At 35.8% G+C, this 25,927-nt stretch overlaps 1 protein-coding gene across 2 annotated transcripts in view; it reads right to left on the bottom strand.

Annotated features, from left to right (window-relative positions):
- R3HDM1 (R3H domain containing 1) overlaps positions 1-25,927 on the bottom strand; it is a gene marked incomplete at its 5' end in the record, with an annotated part of 131,595 nt that overhangs the window by 47,006 nt on the left and 58,662 nt on the right. For both annotated transcript variants that reach the window (XM_080799233.1, XM_080799234.1), the window contains 2 exons: positions 1,196-1,347; positions 4,666-4,820. In XM_080799233.1, the coding sequence (XP_080655359.1) occupies positions 1,196-1,347; positions 4,666-4,820 (307 nt within the window). The remainder of the gene's footprint in view (positions 1-1,195; positions 1,348-4,665; positions 4,821-25,927) is intronic.

Here is a 25,927-nt window from a genome sequence, read left to right as displayed (position 1 = left end):
CTGCACCTCTTCAATCTGTGACAGCCACAGAGGCGGAAAGGACAAGGAAGTATGTGAGTCATGTGTGCGTGTGACAACAAATAAAATGAGAACCAAGACTGAGGAAATATGTGAGATCTTGTGTGTGTGTGTATGTTTGATAAAAAACAAGAGCCAAGTTTCCATTCTCCCAAGTAGATTCAATGAAGCACGTCTGTCAATCCCCTTCTCACCCCTAAATACCATTATCTATAACCATAACCAACCACAACCTCTTATCAGCAATTAGAACACAGGTTCTCCTTCTTAAAAAGAGCACTGCAGTCCCTCTGGCGACCTCACAGGGATGTCATGAAATAAATGAAAGACTGTAGTACTTTTCTTTCTTTCTTTCTTTCTTTTTCCTTCCCTTCTTCCTTCCCTCCCTCCTTTTTTCTCTTTTTTTAAAAGATTTTATTTATTGGACAGAGAGAGAGAGAACAGAGGGAAAGTGAGAGGGAACAGACTCCCTGCTGAGCAGAGAGCCCAAGGTGGGGCTGGATCTCAGAACACTGAGATCATGACCTGAGCTGAAGGCAGACGCTTAACTGACTGAGCCCCTGTAATACTTTCTGAATAATGGACTAAAGTTACCCAATTCAAAGGACGATTACTCTGTATCACATTCAGCTTATCAGAAGAGCTTCTGCTCCTCCAATTTGAAGTAGCTAAAGTAGTAGCTTCATGACTTGCTTTTATATAGAGCTACTACTACCTTTGCTTTTCCTAAATGCCGCCCCCCACCCCACCTTCCTCTTAATGATGTAAAATGAGCTCTCTAGAGCCTGAAAATTTTCAGGAAGAAATTCTGTTGCTGAGGTTATATACAAGAAGTACATTCTTCCCCAACTCCTACAAAAGTCTTAAATAGTAAATGCTCCAACTCCAGGGTCTATGGCCAACTACTATTCCATCTGGCTAAAAGAAGAATGGCCTACTTGTAGGCACCTAAGAGAAGATGTGACCCTCCTTTAGGTTACATATGAAATGTCTGGCTTATCTTGATTTTGTTAGAAAAACTATGAGAAAAGGACACTGTATCCCACTTTCTCAATTCTATATTATACTAAATAATGATTTCAGGTCATGCTCCTTAGTCAATTTTAAAATTAGTAACAGATCATAATCCTGATAAACAATTAGCAGCTATAGGATTAGGTTTCTTAGTTGTACTCACCTTAAATTATTTTGATGGCCAGGTGGAATGACACTATAGTAAACTGGCATTCCTGTTGTGGGCATAGATCCTTGATTAGACTGATTAGGGAACATAACAGGCTGTTGATAAGTCTGATGGGCAATTCCTTGAGAACTTTGAGGCAGTGAAACCTAAAATTTGAAAGACAATTGAAAGGGAAAAAGGTTCTTCAAAACCTTGCAAATGATAATGTCTCTTGCCTCCATAAGCTTTTCCAGTATCAACATTTAGAAATAAGCTAAAGTGCCAATAGTCATGATAAGTTAGCCACAGTACCACCACTTTATTTCTGTTCTATTCAGCCAGCTTTAGCTTTTGGCTAGCATTTAGCAACTGAACAGTAGGCGAGATGCATTAGATTATAAAAATAAAATGTGACTTACATCTTTAAGTAAAAGTTGTTTTAAAAAAGAAATGGTTTCCAAATAAGCATGATCATTTGACGTGGAAGAGTAGATAATACAGTACATCTCAGACAGAGCTAAATAAAACTCAGGGCAGCAGTGAGATACACTGAATCAGAAAGACTGTGAGTTTTGGGGCTTAAGATATCTAGATGTGTTATTGGCTTTATCCTTTAGCTATCTATGAAACGTTAGGCAAATGACTTAACTATTTTGAGGTCCAACAGCTCCTTATGTGAAAAAATGAGATGCTATGCCCATCTCATGGGAGGCATTATCTCCACTTGCAAGATCTTGCAGAGTAGACATCTGGTGAACAGCAGGTCTTTCAGTTCTGTTTTCTATATTATCTACATAGAACTCACATGAACAGAATGGATTTTTCAGGTCTCTGGTTTCTAAAATAGAAACCACAGACACAATGGACTCTTCTGTTGTTGTTTTTTCTGTTGTAATGGGCTCTTAATTTATAAATGTGCCACAACATTACAGGTGGATTATACTGATTTTGGTAAGTAAGGCCAATACAAAAGCTTCTGATGGTTATGATGATGATGATGTTAGCAATTGTAGTAGCAATAACAGATGGTACTGATGATAATGCAAATTAACATTACTAAGTATTTATTTATCACCATGCATCAGATTCTGTTCTAATAACTTTATGCATGTTATAATATTAAGTATTCCTAATAACCATAAGAAGGTACTTTATCATCCCTATTTTATAGATGGGGAAAATTGAGGTTAAGTAACTTGTCCAAGGTTGTATAGCTAGTAAGCAGGGAAGTTAAGATTTGAAACTATACCCTCTGGCTCCAGAGCTTCAGCTCTTTAACCATTTCATTATTCTCTATACCTGGCTTCCATGATTTAGAAGGTGATTAACTTCTAATAAGTCTTGTTTCTGAAATGCAAACTAGTCTTTTCAAAACATAAAGTAATCCCTTAATTACTTTTAATTTGGCTCAGTTATTGCAAAGAGGAAGTTATTCATTTGATGTATCCAACTCTGCATAACATAATATATATCAGTCTTTTGTGCCTACTGTGGGAGTGTAACATTCTAAGATTATCATTTCTGATTGTATCTAAGTTAATATATACTCAATGCAGATCCAGGGACAATGACACAGTTCAATCTAGAGATTAAGCTATAGAACAAATCTGTAACTAGTGGTAAAGAAAAACTAAAAGAGAGGGAACAGTGTGTGAGACATTTGGCCACCAAATACATTTTACTGAGGGCAGATGATTTTTCTGACTTAGTTTTTAGACAGCAATTTATCCCTCACTCAGCCTCTCTACCAGAGGTAGCAGGAATTATAAAGCAGGCTCTAAATGCTATACAGGGCCACCCTTCTCTAGTCTTTTACCCAGTATGACGATTATATAAAATACTTTGAGAAATGATTTATAACTTATAAAAAAAGTACACTATAGAAATTGTAATTATTGTCCTAGTTCTGATACATTTCCAGTATCTAGCTTAAAAAAAAAAACAACAAAAAAACCCTACCTTAACAAGTCTGTAATTTATTTAAAAATTGTATTACTTGCACTAGACTGTGAGTCCCTAGAGGTAAAGGGCAGATCTTAGTTTCATAGTACCTGGACATCTAACAGGTGCTCAGTGTACTGGGTTAGGTAGCACAACCAAGGTCCTTGACAGGAGAGATTTCCTGGCCTGGTATTGATCCTCTCTAATGTCTAGCTGTGGAGAAGAAGGGAATGGGCAGTCTCATGTGCCTGGGGGCTCAAGCACAGAGGATAAGGAAGCATGGAGATGGGAGAGAAAACAAAGATGCAAAATCTGGTTTTATGATTCATCTTTTCTTTTTTCCTTAGTTGCTTTCTATTAGTAAGAAGCTAGAAAACTAGACAAACTATCATATATATATATATATATCTATATTTATATATATATATATATATATATATTTTTTTTTTTTACTAGACTTACGCTTAGAGCTCACTAGTCCCTGACAGTACCATAGTTTACATTTAATTCCAATTTAAAATTTCTGGAATTACATGAAATATGCTAGCATCTTTACTCATATCCCTTTCCATCCCCAGGATTTCTTCTTAACCAATTTATGCCCATAATTTTCTTTTAAGAGATAGTTAAAGGTTTTTATTTTTCTAGAGAACTTCTACATTTAAGTTCCTAATCTATTCATGGCTCTACTTCATAATCCCTTTAGTTATGGGTCCATGCACTATCATCAACTTGTTTACATGTACATTTATCTTCCTAACTAGACTGTCTTTACCTTGTTGAGACGAATGAAAACGGTCTCTGATTTCTTAACATCAGGTTCAGCTACAGAAAACCATGAGGCTAATAAAACAAACTCATTTGCAAGTAATTCCAGAAAGATGAAGGAAGAATAAAACAAATTTCTGAAAATATGCCATATTATACTTGATATATTTCACTTATTCATGGAACAATAGATATTTCCACTTTAGAACTATAAATTAAAATCCACAACATTTTTAATACATGATATGCCATTCTTTTTTGGGACTGAGGTGAGGAAAAAGATCAGTTCCAGCATGGAAAACAACATTCTTCTCTATGCTATAAACACTGATTTATAGTTTGTACTCTACCTCACTTTTTTTTTTTTTACCTCACTCTTTTAGATACCTATCTCTACCATTATTTTCCCTCTCATTCCACTCTTTCCTCAAAAGAGACTTTATAAGAAGCTGAAGAATAGAATAAGATACTTTCTTATTATACATTTATATCATTGGAAACACAGACAATGCCAAATAAAATTTACTTGCTACTACCAATGTGGTTAATATTGTAGTTCACATATAATTTTTTATAAAAATTACAGAAGTGAATGAATAAAGCAGTACATGAGGATAAAACAAAGCTGCCATACTAATAAAACTCTTGAGACCATAAAGTTATGTATCACAAAAGCATTTTCTCTATATTAACAAAAGAGAGGAGATGAACTGTGGCTATACATTTTGTTTATTCAAAATCTCCTCCACCTAAAAATGGCAATAGTGACAACATACCTGGTATGATGGCACTGAAGGATATGGGATGACTACTCCTTGGATCTGATTTCCAATGCTGTTGGGCTGGCCACCAACTAGGCTCTGACTCTGGGGTTGCTGAACTCCAACTAGTCCTTGGTAGTTTTGCTGGTGGTTGGGTATAACTTGATAACCTGTAATGGCACAATGAGTTAAGCCCTGCTTTGAATTTATTCATTTATTTCTTATCTAATAGAATATTTTTGTGTTTTAAGCAAATACTTTTGTGTTTTGAAATGACAAAATTCTGTTAAAATAGCAAATCTTAAAAATCCTCTATCATGAGAGCTAACTTTTAAAGGGTTTACTGTATAGGTAAATCCCAGCTATATTCTTCCCCACTTAAAATACATTCAAATAAAATTTGTGTACAAAGATTTCCTTTATAGTTGAGGAAATTTATATGGTCACAGACTTGGTTTACAGACAATTACTTTTCAGTGTATATTATAGTCTATTACAACAATTAGTTTCTGAGGACCAGTACTGGCTACATAATTTCTAGTACCTAGGCAAGAGGAAAATGCAGGGCTGCTTGTTAAAAATTACTGGGAATTTTGAGTTGGTAAGAGCAGAACATTAAACCAAACACAGGGCCCTGTGTTACATCAGAGGGTGCATGCCCAGGAAGCTGGCCCTTCTGAATACCAAAAGCAGGAAAGAGGAGAACCACTTTTATAGAATGGTTGTCACACTAAAATAGGAATCCTTGTATTAGGAATGTGTCAAGAGCACAAGGAAAATGGAGTCATTTAGCAAATTTTTAGATTATTTCCTTGTTATATTACTAAGGTCACTTGGCAGAGAAACAGATCATTAAAGAGATTAAGTAATTTGACTGAAGTCACAAATCAGACACCTAAGGGAAACTCTTCTCTAAACTGAAGGCACTGGTAGTAATTTAATACTTAAGTATTTACTACTTAAGAGTTACTTAAGTAGTAAATTGAGAGTTTAAATTTATTTTTTTAAATAAAAAGCAATTATTTATTTAAATAAAAACCCACAATGATAAGCTTTGAGTAGTGAATTAAGAATTGTATTTAAAAAAAAGAAAGAAAAGAGGAATTGTATTTTATTTCTTGACCCCAAGAGGATTCCTTTTAGGTAAACCAATTATCTCAAAACTTATATAAATTACTAGACATTATCAGAAATCATTTTCTTCTTTCTTAAAAGAAACCAGATAAAAATAACTAACCATTCAGCTTCAGGGTATTTTAAAAGGTTTCCAAAAAGATGTACAAAACTATAGTATTGTCTATGCAAACTTTCACAACTAAATGTCAGTTAAATGATTTCTCTGGTAATACCATAAATATATCTCACTATCTTATAAATATCTGTTCATTTCTATGTTTATTAATCCCCAAAGCAACAGAAATGGCAAAGATCGCATCTCAGGTATTTGACTTTAGACAATAGCATCACTGTAGCTGCCTTGAAGTCTCAATGATTCTGCTCAATGACTAAATAATTTAATAAAGTTTAGGATCAACCTTCTCTAAAGATAGAAATACAAAGCATATTTGTTAACTAAAGAACATATTAACACCAACAAAATAAAAATCCAGTTATAGTGATTATTTAACAGTGAAGGGTTTTGTAAAATTATGCTTTCTCTATGGCAGTAGTGCATTATGGCCATGTTACAAATAACAAATTGAACTTAGTACAAAAAATTTATATTCTAATCCTAGTCAGTAATGAAGTGATTGATAATATGCTATTTCTTCAACTTTTCTGTGAATGAATTCTCAATAACACTTAAACTTGTAGGCAGACAAAGGACCACGGGAAGCTCATTTCTTGCCCTTTAGTCTTAACAATTAACAGTCAGCCCTCTTTTCAGTTTATCAAATCACATGTACTTCAAATTCATGCTCTAAATTCCAAACACCATGAAAACACACACTGACACATTTCCACTCTGAGGAACATAAAGAGCAGGAATGGAAATGGGATGTGAAGATACAACCTTTTCTTGTGTTGGAAATACTACCTCAGAACATACACATAGAGAAGCATAAAGTGCAGCATCAGAATTTGGGCTCAGCTCTTTATAGATTGGAAAAGTAAATTACAATGGTCTTGTGAGAATATAGTTCACTACAATTGAAAAGAAAAATGTAGAAACCTGGCAGAATTCACTGTAACATAACCTGACTTAAAATACCTTGACTTATACAGTCACATCCCCCCAAGGAACTTCAACTATTTCTCATACTACTTTTGTAGTTTATTCAAAGTACTTTTAAAGTCATAGCTTACCTTGCAATATAACTTTGAAAAAAAAAAAAAAAGTCAATGCATGGGCAAATGTGGCTCTGATCTCCTTTACTTAAATTTACTAATTTTTGGAAATTCACATTGGAGCCTTGGAGAATTTTTCTTAAAAATTCTCTCTTATGAAAAAAAGTTTGACAGAGAAAACTTTCAATAAATAGTTATAGATTCCAGGGCGCCTGGGTGGCTCAGTGGGTTAAAGCCTCTGCCTTCGGCTCAGGTCATGATCCCAGGGTACTGGGATCGAGCCCCACATCAGGCTCTCTGCTCAGTAAGGAACCTGCTTCCTCCTCTCTCTCTCTGCCTGCCTCTCTGCCTACTTGTAATCTGCCTGTCAAATAAAATAAATAAAATCTTTAAAAGAAAAAAAATAGTTATAGATTCCATGTCACAGGATACTACATTATGGAATTTGCACCAATAAGTTTTCAATGGTATTTTAGATTCCCTAAATGCAACCAAATCCCAATCAATATCCATGTCACCGTATTATCTCCACACAAACATCATGCGCATTTTCAAAACATGACAACATAACATGAAATCTAAAGCATCTGACTCTAGCACCTCATCATTTGTAACAGATGGTAGTATGTTGTGAACCCAGGATGTGACTGGCGGGTGATATAAAGATAAGTAAGGTTCCTATCTTTGAATTAGGTATGCTTAGCCCTGACACCATATTAGAACAGCAGTATAAATAGGACTTAGGAAAACAGGAGGGAGAAATTAACCCTGACAGAGGTAGACATTTGAGCCTGGACTTCAAAAAAAATGATAGAAAGAAAGTATAAAATGAATAATACCTGTGGGGAAGAGTAAAAGAGTTGTGAGAACACAAAGTTCTAGATATGAAAGACTTGGAAAATAGAACAATGACTAAATATTAGTTCTTCATTCAAAAGTAGCATAAATACACTGGTAGCATATTCCTAAAACAATAGTGGAGCTATTAAAAACAAGAATGTAAAACACTTTAAAAGAAAATATATTTCCTAATATATTTCCTCATATTAATCTTCACATAATTTTGTTCATTTCCTTATTTCCAGATGTTTTAAAAGCTGTAGGTAACCCTCCTAAGTGATTTTTGCTGCATTATACCCTCCAAGCAGCCGGACAGGGATGGGAGGCACTCCAAAGTGACTCCTGCCTTGGGGAGAGGGGAAGATAACCACACAAACTAGCTCCACTGCAGCCCCAGCAGATGGACTGGGGGCAGACATCTGATCTGCCAGTCACACGCACCAACAAAAAACTCTCAGTGGCAGCACAAGAAGAGAACCCTGCAGTTTGGGATCACTGCAGCCATGCCAGACAAATTGGGAGCTGGGATCTGTCTGACTGCTGGCCCCACCAACCTACAAAAGCCTCTCAGGGGACCCTGCAGGTCGGTGCTATTGTAGCCACAGTGAACTGGATGAGAGCAGGCATCTGGTATGATTGGTGAGAATGCCCAACTACAAGCCCACAGTGGGCCTAATCTTGGCCCTAAATAGCACAGGGACTAAATCCTGCCCACAGCATGCAAGGTGGGCCATTGCAGCTAAGAGAACTGAAGATAAATGTGGCTCAGATACAACAGCAGAGAACATGCAACCCATGGAGGAGACACCCTGAAGAACCTGGTTCAGGTCAACAGGAGACACTGTGCTACAGGGCACTGCCCTTCTTCATAAGGCTACTACTTTCAAGATCAGTAGACATAACTCACTTCCTAATACATAGAAACAAACACAGAGTTATACAAAATGAGGAGAATAAAATATGTCCCAAATTAAAGAACAGGACAAAATCGCAAAAAAAAGAGATAAATGAAACTGAGATCAGCAACATTCCTGGATAAAGAATTCAAAGTAATGTACTTTGTAATAATACAAAGATACTAACTGGACTTGGAGAAAAAAAAGGACAAACTCAATGAGAACTTCAACAAAGAGAACATTAAAAAAACAAACAAACAAACCGGGTCAGAGATGAAGAATTCAGTAACTGAAATGAAAAATATACTAGAAGGAATCAACAGATTAGAGGATGCAGAAAAACAGATCATTAATCTAGAAGGCAGGGTAATGAAAATAAAAAAGAAAAAATAACAATAAAAAATGAGAATAGGTTAAGGGAGCTCAGCAACATCATCAAGTGTAATAATATTTGCATTTTTGGATCCCAGAAAGAAATGAGAGACAAAAGGAGGCAGAAAATTTATTTGAAGAAATAACAGCTGAAAACTCCCCAACTCTGAGGCAAGAAACATATATTTAAATCCAGAAGGCACAGAGGGCCCCCAACAATATCAACCCAAGGAGGTTCACACCAAGATACTTAGTAATTAAAAGCAGTGATAATGAGAGAATTTTAAAAGCAGCAACAGAAAAGAAAATAGTTACTTAGGAGGGAAATCCCAGAAGACCAATAAGCTGATTTTTCAGCAGAAACTTTGCAAGCCAGAGTGACATGATCCACATCAAAGTACTGAAAGGAAAAAAACCACCAATAAGAACATTTTGCCTAGGCAAGATTATCACTCAGAATAAAAAGAGAGAGAGTTTTCCAGGCAAATAAAAGTTAAAGGAATTCATCACCATTAAACCAGATTTACAAGAGAAGTTAAAGGGGATTCTTTGAGTGGAAAGAAAGCCATAATCAGTAGTAACAACATTATGAAAGAATAAAATTTCATAAGTAAATACAAACACAATAAAAGTGGTAGATTAATCACTTATAAAACCATTACAGAGGTTAAAGTGCAAAAACAATACATTAAATTATATCTATAAAAAGCATTCAAGGGATCCACAAAATAAAAGGATGTAAAATATGACATCATATACATAGAATGTAGGTGGGAGGGGGATTATAAATTGGTTCTCTTACAACGGGTTCAAAGTTAAATTGACATCAATGTGATACAGACTGCTACATGCATATGATGTAAATATGAACCTAATGGTAACCACAAATCAAAAACCTGCAATAGATAAACAAAATAAAGGGAAAGGAATCTAAGCATTTAACTGAAGAAAGCCAGCAAACCACAAGGGAAGAGAGCAAAAGAAGAAAGGAAAAGAGAAGAACTATAAAAACAACCATAAAACAAGTAACAAAATAACTGGAAGTATATACCCATCAATAACTACTTTGAATGTAAATAGACTAAATGTACCAATCAATGGACATAGGGTGAATGAGTGGATAAAAAAGCAAGACTCTTGGGGCGCCTGGGTGGCTCAGTGGGTTAAGCTTCCACCTTCGGCTCAGGTCATGATCTCAGGGTCCTGGGATCAAGCCCCACATTGGGCTTTCTGCATAGAGGGAAGCCTGCTTCCCCCCTCTCTCTGACTAATTGTGATCTCTGTCTGTTGAATAAATAAAGAAAAATCTTAAAAAAAAAAAAAGCAAGACTCTGGGATGCCTGGGTGGCTGATCTGGTTAAGCATCTGCCTCGATTCAGGTCATGATCCCAATATCCTGGCACCAAGTCCTGCACTGGGCTCCTTGCTCAGCAGGGAGCCCACTTCTCCCTTGACCTGTGGCGCTCCCTGCTTGCACTCTCTGACAAACGAGTAAATAAAATCTTAAAAAAAAAAAAAAAAGCAAGACCCATGTGTATGATGTCTACAAGAGACTTCAGATCTAAACAATCATGCAGACTGAAAGTTAAGGGTTACAAAAACAGTTACCATGCAAATGAAGTGAAAAAAAAAAAGCTGGGGTAGCAATACTTACATAGGACAAAATAGTCTTTAAAACAAAGACTGTAACATGAGACAAAGAAGTATACTACATCATGATAAAGGGAACAATCCAACAAGAGGATATAACAATTGTAAATATAATGCACCCAACATGGGAATATCTACGTATATAAAATAACTATTAAGAGACATCAAAGAAGAAACTGACAGTAATACAATAATAGTAGGGGACTATAACACTCCATTTACATCAATGGATAGATCAGACAGAAAACAAGGAAGCAGTGGCTCTGAATGACACATTGGATCAGTTGGACCTATCAGATATATTCAGAACATTTTTTCAAAAAACAGTGTAACATACATCGAAGTGCATATGAAACAGTCTCCAGGACAGATCACTTTGTTATGCCACAAAACAAGTTTTGGTAAATTGAAAAAAACAGAAAACACATCATGCATCTTTTCTGACTACAATGGTATGAAACTAGAAATCAATTACAAGAAAAAGTCTAAAAAGAACATGAATACATGGAGGCTAAATAACATCCTATTAAACAACAGATGGCTCGGGGCCCCTGGGTGGCTCAGAGGTTAAAGCCTCTGCCTTCGGCTCAGGTCATGATCCCAAAGTCCTGGGATCAAGCCTTGCATCGGGCTCTCTCCTTGGCGGGGAGCCTGCTTCCTCCTCTCTCTCTCTCTGTCTGCCTCTCTGACTACTTGTGATCTCTCTCTGTTGAAAAAATAAATAAAATCTTTTTTTTTTTTTTAAAGATTTATTTATTTATTTATTTGACAGAGGTCACAAGTAAGCAGAGAGAGAGAGAGAGAGAGAGAGAGGAGGAAGCAGGCCCCCTGCTGAGCAGAGAGCCCGATGCAGGGCTCTATCCCAGGACCCTGAGATCATGACCCGAGCTGAAGGCAGAGGCTTTAACCCGCTGAGCCACCCAGGCGCCCCAAAATAAATAAAATCTTTAAACAAAACAAAACAAAACAAAACACAACAGATGGCTCAACCAAGAAATCAAAGAGGGAATCAAAAAATACCTAGAGACAAATGAAAATGAAAACACAATGGTCCAAAATCTTTGGGATGCAGCAAAAACTGGTCTAACAGGGAAGTTTATGGTGATACAAGCCTAGTTCAAGAGGCAAGAAAAATTTCAAATAAAAAACCTAATCTTAGACCTAAATGAGCTAGGAAAAGAAGAATAAACACAGCCCAAAGCCAGCAGAAGGAAGGAAATAATAAGGATTAGAGATTATTAGAGTTGAATAGAAATGAAATAGAAACTAAAAACACAACAGAACAGATCAGTGAAACCAGGAGCTGATTCTCTGAACAGATACCCAGATTCATAAAGAACGAGAGAGACAGAGAGAGAGAGAAAGGACTTAAATAAAATCAGAAATGAAGGAGGAAAAATAACTGACAGCTACAGAAATACACAGGATTATAAAAGAATATTATAAAAAATTATATGCCACAAATTACACAGTCTGGAAAGAATGGATACATTCCTAGAAACACATAATCTTCTAAAATGAAATTAGGAAGAAACAAAATTTGAACTTCTCAATTACTAGCAATGAAATTGAATCAGTAATCAAAAAACTCCCCCAAAACAGAACTCCAGGACCAGATGGCTTCACAGGGGAATTCTATCAAACATTTATTATTTATTTATTTATTTTAAAAGATTTTATTTATTTGAGAGAGAAAGAGGAAAAAAAAGGGGTGTGAGAGAGAGGGATCACAAGCAGCGGGTAGGTGTAAAGGGAGAAGACCCCCTGCTGGGCAGGGAGCCTGACGCAGGACTCAATTCCAGAACTCTGGCATCATGACCTGAGCTGAAGGCAGAAGCTTAATCCACTGAGCCACCTGGGTGCCGTCTACCAAACATTTAAAGAAAAATTAATACCTGTTCTTCTCAAATTACTCCAAAAATTACTCTAAAAAAAAAGAAGATGAAGGAAAGTTACTAAGTTCATTGTATGAGGCCAGAACTACTCTGATACAAAAACTAGATACAAAAAAAAAAAAGAAAAATACTGGCCAGTATCTCTGATGAACACAGATGTAAAAATTTCAACAAAATATTAGCAAACCAAATCCAACAATACATTAAAAAAAAAAAAATCATTCACCAGTGTAGAGTGGAATTTACTACAGGGATGCAAGGATGGTTCAATATTTGTGAATGGATCAATGTGACACATCGTATTAAGAGAAAGGATGGGGCGCCTGGGTAGCTCAGTGGGTTAAAGCCTCTGCCTTTGGCTCAGGTCATGATCCCAGGGTCCTGGGATTGAGGCCCGCATCGGGCTCTCTGCTCAATGGGGAGCCTGCTTCCTCCTCTCTCTCTCTTTGCCTACTTGTGATCTCTGTCAAATAAATAAATAAAATCTTAAAAAAAATAATAGAGAAAGGATAAAACCACATTATTCATCTCAGTAGATGCAGGAAAAGCATTTGATAAAGGACAACTTCCATTCATGATAAAAACTCTCAACAAAGTAGGTTTAGAGGGAACATACATACATAATAAAGCCCACATACGAAAACCCCACAGCTAACATCTCACATATTCAGTGGTGAAAAATGGAGCTTTTCCTCTAAGATCAGGAACAAGACAAGGATGTTCACTCCCACTACTCTTAATCAACAAAGTAATGGAAGCTCTAGCCCCAGCAGTCAGACAAGAAATAAAAGGTACCCAAATTGGAAAGGATGAAGTAAAATTTTCACTCTTGGAGATGACATAATATTATACATAGAATACCCTGAAAATCCCACCAAAAAACTACTAGAACTGATAAATGAGCTTAGTAAGGACACAGGATATAAAAGTAACTTACAGAAATCTATTGCATTACTATACACTAATAATGAAGTAGCAGAAAGAGAAATTAAGAAAACAATCTCACTTATATTTGCATTAAGAAGAGTAAATAAACTTAATTGAGAAGGTCAAAGACTTATACTTTGAAACTATCAAACATTGTTAAAGAAATCAAAGATGACACAAACAAATGGAAAGATATTCCATGCTCATGGATTAGAAGAATTAATACTGTTAAAATGTCCATACTACCTAAAACAACCTATATACTTAATGCAGTCCTCATCAAGATACCAAAAACATTTTTTACAAAACTAGAATAAATAATCTGAAAATCTGTATATAACCAGAGAAGACCCTGAATAGCCAAAACAATCTTGAAAAAGAACAAAGCTGGAGGTATCACATTCCTAGATTTCAAACTATAGTACAAAGCTCTAGTAATCAAAATAGTATGGTACTGGCACACAGACAGAAACAAAATAGAAAGCCCAGGGAACCTGGGTGGCTCAGTGGGTTAAAGCCTCTGCTTTCGGCTCAGGTCATGATCCCAGGGTCCTGGGATCGAGCCCCGCATCGGGCTCTCTGCTCAGCAGGGAGCCTGCTTCCTCCTCTCTCTCTCTCTCTCTCTCTCGGCCTGCCTCTCTGCCTACTTGTGATCTCTGTCTGTCAAATAAATAAATAAAATCTTAAAAAAAAAAATAGAAAGCCCAGAAATATATTATACTTACATGCTCAATTTATGTATGACAAAGGAGTCAAGAACATACAATGGGAAAAAGTCTCTTCAACAAATGATCCTGGGAAAACTGGACAACTACATGCAAAAGAATGAAACAGGACCATTTTCTTATACCAAATACAAATAAGCTTAAAATGAATTAGAGTTATAAGTGTGAGACCTGAAACCATAAAAATCGTAGAAAAAAATGCAGTAATTTTTTTTCTTTTTTTAAAGAGATTACTTAACTCATTTTTAAAAACTAATTTCTACAGCCAACGTGAGGCCCAAATTCATGACCTTGAGATCAAAAGTCACATGCTCTACTGACTAAGCCAGCCAGGCGCCCCACAGGCAGTAATTTCTTCTTTGACATTGGCCTTAGAAACATTTCTCTAGATAGGTCTCCCTGGGCAAGAGAAACAGCAAAATTAAATGATTGGGACTATACCAAACTAAAAAGCTTCTGCACAGCAAAAGAAACCATCAACAAAACAAAAAAGTAACCTACTGAACGAGAAAAGATATTTGCAAATGATCTACCTGGTAAGGGATTAATACCTAAAATATATAAAGAACTTCTACAAGTTAACAACAAAACCCTAAAAAAATCCAATTAAAAAATGGCAGAGGACATGACAGGCATTTCTCCAAAGAAGACATCCAGGCCAACAGACACATGAAAAGATGCTCAACATCACTCATCATCAGGGAAATGCAAATCAAAACAACACTGAGACATCACCTTACACTTGTCAGAATGGCTAAAATCAAAAACACAGGAAATAAGAGTTGGAGAGAATGTAGAGAAAAAGGAACCTTTGTGCACTGTTGGGAGGAATGTTAACTGGTGCAGCCATTGTGGAAAATAATATGGAGACTCTTCAAAAAATTAAAAATAAAATTACCATATGATCCAGTAATTCCACTACTGGGTATTTACCCAAAGAAAATGAAAACAGTAATTCAAAAAGACATATGCACCCCTATGTTTACTGCAGCATTGCTCACAATAGCCCAGATAAGAAGGTAACCCAAGTGTCCATTGATAGATGAGTAGATAAAGAAGATGTGGTATGAAATATGTACACCATGGACTATTACTCAGCCATAAAAAAAAATGAAATCCGCTATTTGCTACAACACGGGTACACCCAGAGAGTACAATGTTAAGTGAAATACGTCAGTGAGAAAAAGATGGGTATCATACAATTTCACTCATATGTGGAATCTGGAAAACAAAACAAAGGAACGAACTGAAAGAAAGATCAAAACAAAAAACCAGACTCTTAAATAAAGGGAATAAACAAGTGGTTATGAGAGGGGAGGTGGTTGGCAGGATGGGTGAAATAGGTGAAGGGGATCAGGAGTACAGGTATCTTGATGAACACTGAGTAATGTACAGAACTGTTGAATTATTATATTGCACGCATGAAATCAATGACACTGTATGTTAATTACATAAAATTTATCTCTTTAATTGTTTTCTCATGGTGTATGCCTTAATAAACAAAAAATGAAATGGTGGGCTTTTTAAGAGTAAGTTAGAAACTTTAACATCTCCCTTCCCCACGCCTACTAAAAACAAAGAAACCCATATCAGCTCTTGCAGAGCTAAGCCAGTAAGTGCACACTCAATATTTACACTCACTGAATAGATAAGAGAAAAACATATTCGTAGCAGAATAGAATCAAAATAATATATGCTTCTACATGAAACCAGAAGCTTACTATGCATGCTGACAGACAGACTGAGAATGGTGTTTTTCATTCTCCATGTTTAGCAAATGGCTCTGTAAGCAAAAGCTGAACTTAAGTTTTAAGGTAACGTTTAAAATAAGGTTTAACACATTTAATTGCCATTTCACTAAAATGAAACTTGACTGCATGATTACAAATCACCTCAGTGAATTCATGAATTTTGGGTCACTCATAAGTCCTCTCTTTAGAAACTGCACTGCAGCTGAAATGCAGATTTCATGTCATTAACCCCAAACTGTTTACTTGATAAGGAATAACACAAAACTGTTCTGGTTCACATATAATATATAAAGCTTGAAACAAAAAGGTTTTATTTCAATATTTCTGAATAAGTCTGGACATTTAAAACATCTCTTAAAAAAGCCTTATTTGGTTATACTATAGGTTTTCACAGTAGAACATTTGGAAAATATGAAAAAGGAAAAAGCTACTATGGAAAAAACCATTTTTATAAGACAATTACTCACAGATAATCACCATTTACATGTATATATAGTGAGCCTTATTTCCATGCAGATATAAATATCCACTTACATTATTTATAGAAATGGCATACATACTGTTTTAAAACCTTTTCCATGCAATGTTTCCATAGCTATGGATAAGATTAACAGAAATTTATAAAAATGATGGGAAGTCAATCAGAGAAAGACAACTATCATATGATCTCATTCACATGTGGAATTTAAGAAACAAAACAGAAGATCATAGGGGGAAGGGAGGGAAAAATAAAACAAAATCAGAAAGGAAGACAAACCATAAGAGACTCTTAATCATAGGAAATAAACTGAGGGGCGCCTGGATGGCTTGGTTGTTAAGCGTCTGCATTCAGCTCAGGTCCTGATCCTAGGGTCCTGGGACTGAGCCTCGCATCAAGCTCCCTGCTCAGTGGGGAGACTGCTTCTCCTTCTCCCATTCCCTCTGCCTGTGTTCCCTGTCTTGCTGTATCTCTCTGTCAAATAAATAAATAAAATCTTTAAGAAAAAAAAAAAAAGGAAATAAATTGAGGGTTGCTGGAGGGGAGGGGGGTAAGGGGGCTAGGTAACTGGGGGATGGAATGAGCACTGGGTATTATATAAGCTTGATGAACCATTTAACTCTACTTCTGAAATTAATAATACACTATATGTTAATTGAATTTAAATAAAAACAGAAACAAAAAAAGATGAGAAGGAAAAGGAAATTTTTTAGAACATATTTAGACCTCAAGTTAACAATCCAAGGATGAGAAAAGAAGTCATCTGATGTGAACTCTGCTGTATTTTAAGGAAAAGGCATGTGTTAAGAAGCTAACAAGACAAAAGGACTAAATATTTTAGAACCAACTATGTCAGTTTCCTCCCGCCACTCTGGAATTCAGACCAAACACAAATTTAGCCCAAAATTCCTATGCCTTTTCATTTAGAATACTACATAATGTTCATTTTTTTTGATAGCACCACAAAGTAACATTAGTAGCTAACATTTACATGACATTTATTAGGTTTTGGGTACTGTTCTAAGCACTTTATATATGAAGTGAGATGAAGAAACAAAACAAAGAGGTTGACACCTTGCCCAAGGTTACCTCCTGGTAAGTGTTAAAAGTGGGATTTGCACATAGTAGTCTGATTCTAAAATTTACTTTTCTTAGGTACAAATGTTGAAGTAGAAAGAGTATTAGAGTAATACTGCTCAAATAAGTGGAACACTATACACTTGGTCTCCTTCCATTTTTTAGGTATTTTGGTTAATGAAGGCTTTTACTGTAGTTTAAGATACTTAAGTCTCAAGATAATTATAGGAAAAAAATATTGCAAATAGTCAATCAACCAGGGAACCTCTTTCACTTGAGTTTAAGATTATTTGTATATATAAATGTGATTATCCAAAATAGGAATCAGAGTGAAAGCTGTTGAAGAGTTAGTGCAGATGATAGTTAGATAAACTTGGAGCTAAAAAAAGACTATATATCAAAGAGTTTAAACAATCAGCCCATAATGCCCTCCCCTTGGAAGGTACTCTCCTTTAGTTGTTTTGCCCATTACTCTCAAGACACGCAGTTTGTGACTTCTGTATTTCAAGGTTACACTTCCTTGCCTTATTATAATTAGATCTCACATGTATATGAAACAGTTGGGAAGAGGAAAAGGAGGCTCAAATAGTGACATGTTTCTGGTTCGTGTCCCTTGATCTGTGTACTTTCACGCCAATCTTCAATGTTTCTTTTTGGCATTTAGCCTTGTTATTTTGTTTCAAAGGCTGACTTTGCTCAAAATGTATATTCTGTTGCTATATCCCATATGAATCCACACAAGATTTAACAGAACTTTCATAACCTGGTTCTCTTCTCTGCAAAGTTGACTGGTTTTGCTAAGAAATCAGACTTTACCTAGTGGGGCAAAGCTAGCTTTAACCCAGATGCCTGTGTACAAAGGGCAACGTTCTGTATCACAGGTTAAGCCTTAAGTTCTTGTGAAGCAATGATTCTTTTTTTATACAGAGTAGCTTTACATTCACGTTTATATTTGAGGCAAGAAAACTCACCAGGTATGAACCACACTGGGTAGGGCCTAAGGACTCTTTCTAGGCCTCTCATGGTTGAAAAAAGGTATCATTTAACATTTGATACTCTGTATGACTAGCTCCCCAGCAGGGAAATTCTACTGGTAATTTGGAGACGTACCTGAACGTTTTTTTAGGCATCACAATGAGATGTTTGACCATTCATTTCAATAATGAAAATAAAAAACCTACAATCTAGTAACTAGTTGAAAAGTATATAATTTTTTTTTTTTTTAAGACTTTATTTGTCAGAGAGAGAGAGCACACAAGCTGGGGGAGTGGCAGGCAGAGGGAGAAGTGGGCTCCCTGCTAAGCAGGGAGCCGGCCATGGAGCTAGATCCCAGGAACCTGGGATCATGACCTGGGCCTAAGGCAGATGCTTAACTGACTGAGCCACCCAGGCACCCCAAAAGTATATAATTTTAGAGTATATTCTCTAAAGAGCAGTATATTAAAAGTTGCAAAAAGACTGGGGTGTCTGGCTGGCACAGTCAGAAGAATGTGTGACTTTTGATTTCGGGGTCGTGAGTTCAAGCCCCATGTTGGGTGTAGAGATTACTTAAAAAAAAAAAAAAAAGCTGGTAAAAAGATTAATTGACTTGCTTGGGTGATGTAAGACCACGGGAACTATGTTGGTTAAAGTTATTATAACTGCAGGGAAAACTAGAAATATTCAGTTAGAAAGCACTAAAAACAGAAAAATTCACATCATTCTACTAATCAAAGATAAGAACCTTACCACTGTCCATGCAAGACAAAGTCATTAATTTATTAGCAACATAATATAATCACAAGTATGCCTCACTTTATGCACACTTGGTAAATAAAATTTACATTTAAAAGAACTATTCAAGTTGCTCACAAATTCCTCTGAACCTGTGTTTAGCAAAGGAATCTCAGGCTGCAGAGCATCAACTGTTACAGCGTAGTATTCAGTAGAGAGGTGGCACTGTGGTCCAAGTTCATTATCTAAAGTCAGTCTAAAAGGATAGTTCTGATAGTTTAGAAGGTATAGTTTGAAGACCAACAAGTATGAGGAAAAAAAAAAACAGTGATCTAGAAGAGAGGGAGAAAGCTGAAGACTGGGAAAAGGAAGTAGATTCTTAGAGAATGAAAAGTACCATTAGGTTGCTGGAGGGGAGGTGGGCAAGGGGATGGGTTAAATAGGTGATGGGTAGAGACACCTGGCTGGCTCAGTCAGAAGAGCATGTGACTCTTGGTCCCAGGGTTGTGAGATCCAGCCCCATGCTGGGTATAGAGATGACTTAGATAAATAAACTTTAAAAAAAAATAGGTGACAGGTATTAAGGAGGATACTTGTAGTGGGGAGGGCCAGGTGTTGTAACTGATAAGAGTTACTAAATTCTACTCCTGAAGCTAATATTGCACTCTATGTTAACTAGCTGGAATGTAAATAAAAACTTGGGAGAAGAAGAAAAAAAAATTCTAAGAGAAGAGTATTTCCAATAATCTAACACATATCACCAACTTGGCTACACCTAAATTATTCTTTCTTTAATAATAAGTGTTTCAGTATATCAGAAATTAAAACAACAACAACACAAATCCTTCCTGTGATCTGTCTAGGTTTTAACCTAGGAGTCAGAGGAAAATAGGATCTATATCATCATAGAAATTTGTGTCAATATTGTGGGAAAACATGTATTTTGTAAAGTAAGCAATGCCAATATAAGTGATATCAAACAACAGAATAAAAATATCCAGACCTCAACATAGGTGTTATTTAACACTGTCATTCTCCTTTGTTAAAGGACTGCACTGCTGCAATATTACCCCATTTCTTCTAGCACTTTCAGAGGAGAGCACAATCAATTCTGCAAGCAAAGAGAACTAGGACAATATAAATTGATGGCTTAGGCACTTCCCTGGAGGGCTCCAAAGAATATTCTATTTTTAACTCTCTTTCACTTCAACAGAGAAGAGAGCAAGAAGGAAACACAGTGCTCAGCAGAAAAGTATTGCACAGGCTTTAACAGGCTAGTTTTACTTTGTGCAGGTGACCTGAACAGCATTTTTGTTAAAGGAAAGCATTCTTAGTAATACGAATTATATATAATGAGAAAGATAATAAAAAGAACCGAAGAACTGCTTTGTCAGAACAGCCCTAAATCTAAGGTGGTTTCATTTAAGTTTTTCAAGACAAAATTTGTACAGGAGAAGCAGTATGAGGGTAGATCTGTGGTGGTGGTGTTTTTTTTTTTTATAACCAATTTTTGCCAATTCTAAGTTTATCTGTATCTAGGTATCTATAATACAATTTATATGAACTATTTCCAAACCATCAAAACCTCCAGTTTGTAATCTGGGTCTATCTTACACACCTGCAGCACATTTTTAGTGAGCAGGCAAGTTCAACTAAGGATAGCCTCTTAGGTGAATTCAGAAGACATAGGCACCAGACCAACACACCTTCACTATTCTTTCTCCTGTAACACCATCTGCTCCACTATTTCTGTGCCTGAAATAATCATGAACACAAACACACAAAAAACAAATCTAATAAAAACAGCCATGTAGAGGTTTGAACTCACGGCTATTTAAATGATGACCCTATGGAAAAGTCTGTACAGCTCAAGGAAATCTGTGGGTACTTACCAGATACTTTTGGCTCCAGGTTTCAGTGGCAGCAGGTTAATGGAGAAGGGAAAAGGGAAATAGGTGGATTTGTAGGTATTACACAATGTTTGAATCTGTGCTGGTCACACAATTCTCAGGAAAGCTCATAGAACCAACGAAAAAACGATAACCAGGGCCATCAAAAGTAGCATCATTACAAAATTCCTATCACTTGAGTCAAAAGATGCCAGCCAAGAAACCAACTTTATACCGAAGTCCCTATTTAATAGAGCTAAGTCCCCGTTAATATCATCCCTTAGGTGCTTATTCAATGTGTCCATTTCTTCCTTGTTCGCCCTTTACACCAACTCAGCTTTAAATCTGTGTTCTGCAATGCTGCCAATATTCTCCACACGTTACAGACTGTTTATCCTAAAATGTTCCTTCTATGTGTGGTTCATCTGGAACCTACTATAGTCTGCTGATAACAAAGCTTAACTGGAACCACATAGTTCTGAGTTACTTGAAAAGCTAACACGAATGATATAATGCATTGATACTCTCTGAATTTATCAACTGGCTGCAAAACTAAAATGACATTTCATTTTACAGAGTCATTTTGCTTCCCACATGCATATAATATCACACTTTGGGGAAAAAAATTGAATTATATCCCCAGTCAGAGCCCAAGTAGTTTCAGATGCTTTTAGATGTTGTAGGTCCATTAGATAGCATGCATTAATGCACACTAATATTCTTTAAAAGTTATGTAGCAATATAGAAAGAGATGTACTTGACTTTTGCTAATGAGTTTGGCATGCTTAAGACATTAGACTTTTAAGAAAAGCTATAAACCAAACTGAAACTGCCATTCAAATCTGCTTTAAAAGAAATTAAAGCAATAGCTTTCACAAAATTTTAAAAGGTAAATTATATTAAGACAAGGTTGTCATTTAAATTCAAATCCCTATTTCTGAGTATGATGCATGATTAAAAGGCATTATAATGGAAAATATAAGCAAATATTAATACTTTAATACAGCGTTAAAAAAAAAAAAAGAAAGAAAGAAAGAAAGAAAAAAAGCAGTGGAAACCTGAGTAAAAAGAAGCCAGGAAGCAGCTGAAAAAGAGACCGGTTCACTGTGAGAAATGTAAACCTCTCAGACAGTGCTACGGCCCCGAATCCAACAGCTCAGGAACAAGGCCAATTATTGCAAAATATTAAACATATATGGTAAAGCTGCAAACCTTTCAAAAAAGAGTCATAAGAATGAAAGCAGCTACACAGAAAACAGCCAGGGCCTCATAAACCCAAAATCTTTGCTATAAGTGATATGCAGGAACAGTTTCTTTATATCAATCTCCTTACATGTAGTATACTTTATAGTATTCAAGCTGTAAATTTTATGATAAAGGGTTAAGATAATAAATTCTTACTACTGTAATGGCAAATAACCGTATCTATTGAAACAGTTGCTTGTGTGACTCCAGTTACTGACAGTAAGTCACTAAGCTATTGCAAACCAGTCTTCCAATATTCCACCTTTCTGAACGAAAAAGGACTCACACAAGATAGAAACACAGAATCATGGAATTTTAGAGTACACAGAGGTTTCAACAGACAATACAGTAAACCTCGCTTTGCAAGTAAGTAAACAAACCCAGAAGCTTTAAGTGATATAGATCTAGTACCAGTTAAAAATGAATAAGGGCCGTCAGGATTTTATTCCTATTTTATTTCACACTATACAATTCATTGTCTGAAAAGCCTCATGTAGCCAGAATTTTTTCTGCTTCTGTTGAGTGGGGTTGACTTAACCTTGTTTTGAATGACCATGACAGCTTCACATACATAATACAAGAAACGTATATACATTCCTCAGCAATAGTGTTAGAGCTGTTTTCAATTCAATTCCCGTAATAGATGAGAGGTTTACTGTCAAGAGGATCGATAACTACTGTGGACCTCTGGCACACATGTGGGATAGAAGACCAAAGCATTTTATCCTTGAGTTATCTCCCCAACCTTCCTGCCCCCAAAAGGGAAAATAACAGATAATTTTTTATTTCTCTTGCCATATCCCCTGGTTAAGGCTACTTAATTCAGTAGGTAAAGAACAAAAAACAAAACAAAACTCCCAAAATAACCATTTAATTCCAGTGGATTTGTTAAGTTAGGGGACAATTTCTTTAAATTCATATACAAACATTTAAAAATTATTTATTTGTGCCCCAGTGAAGAACTGTTCCAAATCTATTGTTTTCATTATTTGGTTCAACAATTAGTTTTACCCTTTAACATAATAAAAGAAAATACGCTTCTTCACTAAATGTTTGGTAAGAAATAAAAATGTAAGAGACATTAAATTATTTCCAATTTTAATGAGACCAGGATGGTGGAATGTAGGGAAATATAAGGAAAAGAATAAAAAAAAAGAAATCCAGAAAGTATGATGTATACATATCAAAATATAAATTATGGAGACAGAAATTGCTATAAATTTGTTAAAAAAAATCAGAAAAAGTTGCCTTGTCCATTTCTCACCGCATTTTACTTTTCCATTAGGATATACACAAACGTAAATGCACACTTTTCTGTATGCTTTAACATAAAAAATAACCATTAGCTAACTACAAACAAGTGTTTAGATTGTAACTTTTTTAGTAGTTCAAATCCTACTAATTCCATTACAAGGTCTGTTAAAATTACCAACACAATACTTGCCACTGGCACTACTGAACTCTTCTTTAAAGAGGAATTTGCTATTGTACTTATTAACATTTCTTTTGCTTTCAGATAAGGATGCTTTGAGGATTTATTTCTCTTTTTTTTCTTCACACTGAATGATACTCAACTAATTTAAGTCTGTAAACCGAGAGGACAATACATAAAATAACTGGAAGAACAAATTCTATATAACATGTTACACTATGAAGACTTTAAGAGTCAAACACAATGTCAGAAACTATTCAGACATACTCCTTCTTTGGTGCCTGTACTATACGGATGCAATCTAACTTACTTTTGTTTCCTCCCTTCTCACCATAATTAGCATTAGAAAAAAATACACAATCAAAGTATCACTGATGATAAAAACACCTACTATCTGTAACATAGATCTTTTGGCCCTCAATTTGGAGGAGTGGCATATTCAGTTGTTTTCCATTAAGTGGGAATATTTTGTTGAGATACATTTTTAAAAGCACACTGGTTCGACCTGTGATTGAAAGTTTAATTCTGTAGGGAGTATGACAATGCAGAGGAATAAAAATCTAGTGATGGAAAAGAAAACTAATAAACTCACACAAATACAGATCAAAGGATCTCTGCTTGCCTCATTAATAGGCTATACTAATAAACTAAGTTAATCAGCCACACAGAAGATATTTGAACGGTGAGAATGAAGGTAAATTTCTTTTTTGTTATCATGACATTAACTATAGTTTGTATTACAATTTTGAAAGAAGAAAATCAAAACAAAAACAATATGAAAAGTCAGTCACTGTGGCCCAGGAAAACTCAGAAAATAATTTCTATTAGAATAAAATAACAATGTGTCTAAAGCTAATGAATGAGCAGTGGCACAATGAATGCTCCCATATAAAGAACTTCTGATGACTTTCAAAATTTGAGCATGTACTAATTTGTATTTGAAGCAGAATGTATTATCAAACTTCAGGAAAACTTGAACTAAAGGGAGTCATAATTAAGAAAGAAGACCAATTAATTCTAAGTTGGCTAAAATGAACAATGTTTGTACTCAATATCCTTTGGAAGAACATTTCTCATACATACAATACAGGGCTAGTAACACAAAAAAGGGAAGACCTTCTATTAAGTATAAGATGACTCCTAGGAACAATGGATTAAGAATCTGAAAGGTCCCCTACAGGGGTGATAAGTAAGAATCCTCTCTGGTTAAGGAAGCTGGTGAGTCCCAATGATCACTGAAAACTGCACGAGTGGGGAGAAATGAAAATACTTCTCACCAGATTGCCCTGTGCAGACGTCTTTCTCCTAAAACTGCGGCTCCTCTTAAGACTTGCACATAATATCAAGAGCAAGAAACTGCCTAAGTGGAGGGTTATGTGGCCTCAGTGAGTCACGCTGATATAGTGAGAGAGCCTCCAACAGTGACAACCGGCTAAAAAGGCCTCAAAGATACCAATAAACATTCCACTTCAACTGCTAGAGTTATGAAAGACTGAAAAGTATCTTACTACACATCTAGGGCAGAAGTACAAATCGAGGTGGGAAGCACAGAAAGAAATAAATTCAGTCAAGACAGGTTTTTACACTGAGGTCACAATAGTTTTCACTGAAAGCTTAAAGAAAATTTAAGAGGAACATAAGGGAAAGAATCTTTTTAGTTTTAATATATGTGATATGCCTAGTATTAGACTGCATTTGGTTTAAAAATACCTTTCACTATACAACCAGCAAACCGAAAAATTAAACATGAAAAAGTTTGACCATTATTCCTTTAAAAAGCATACTGAAACCAAGACATCAGAATATCTCCACCAGGCTAGATTCTCAGAGTTGGGTCATTTGGGTCCTTGCTTCTAGTTAGCTGCTCATGAGACATCTTAGCTTGCATTGTCTCTCTTTTGTTGTTAACAGAGGTGGATTACCTAGCCCCAAAGGCGGCTTTATCACAATGGCAGTGAGTAACAGGAAGCCACTCATCACTTTGCTTGGCCTAATACAGTCTTCTCCTTATGGCTCTAAACACTTTACCATATAAACCTGGCAGAGGTACTTTCTGGCAGGTGCTAAGATTTGCCCACTCTTTCAATCTCAGTGGTTT

The sequence above is a fragment of the Martes martes genome (genome assembly GCF_963455335.1).
Source record: "Martes martes genome assembly, chromosome: 3".
NCBI lineage: Eukaryota > Metazoa > Chordata > Mammalia > Carnivora > Mustelidae > Martes > Martes martes.
Note: the sequence above shows the minus strand (reverse complement) of the source record. Positions and strands in the feature narration are given on the sequence as shown.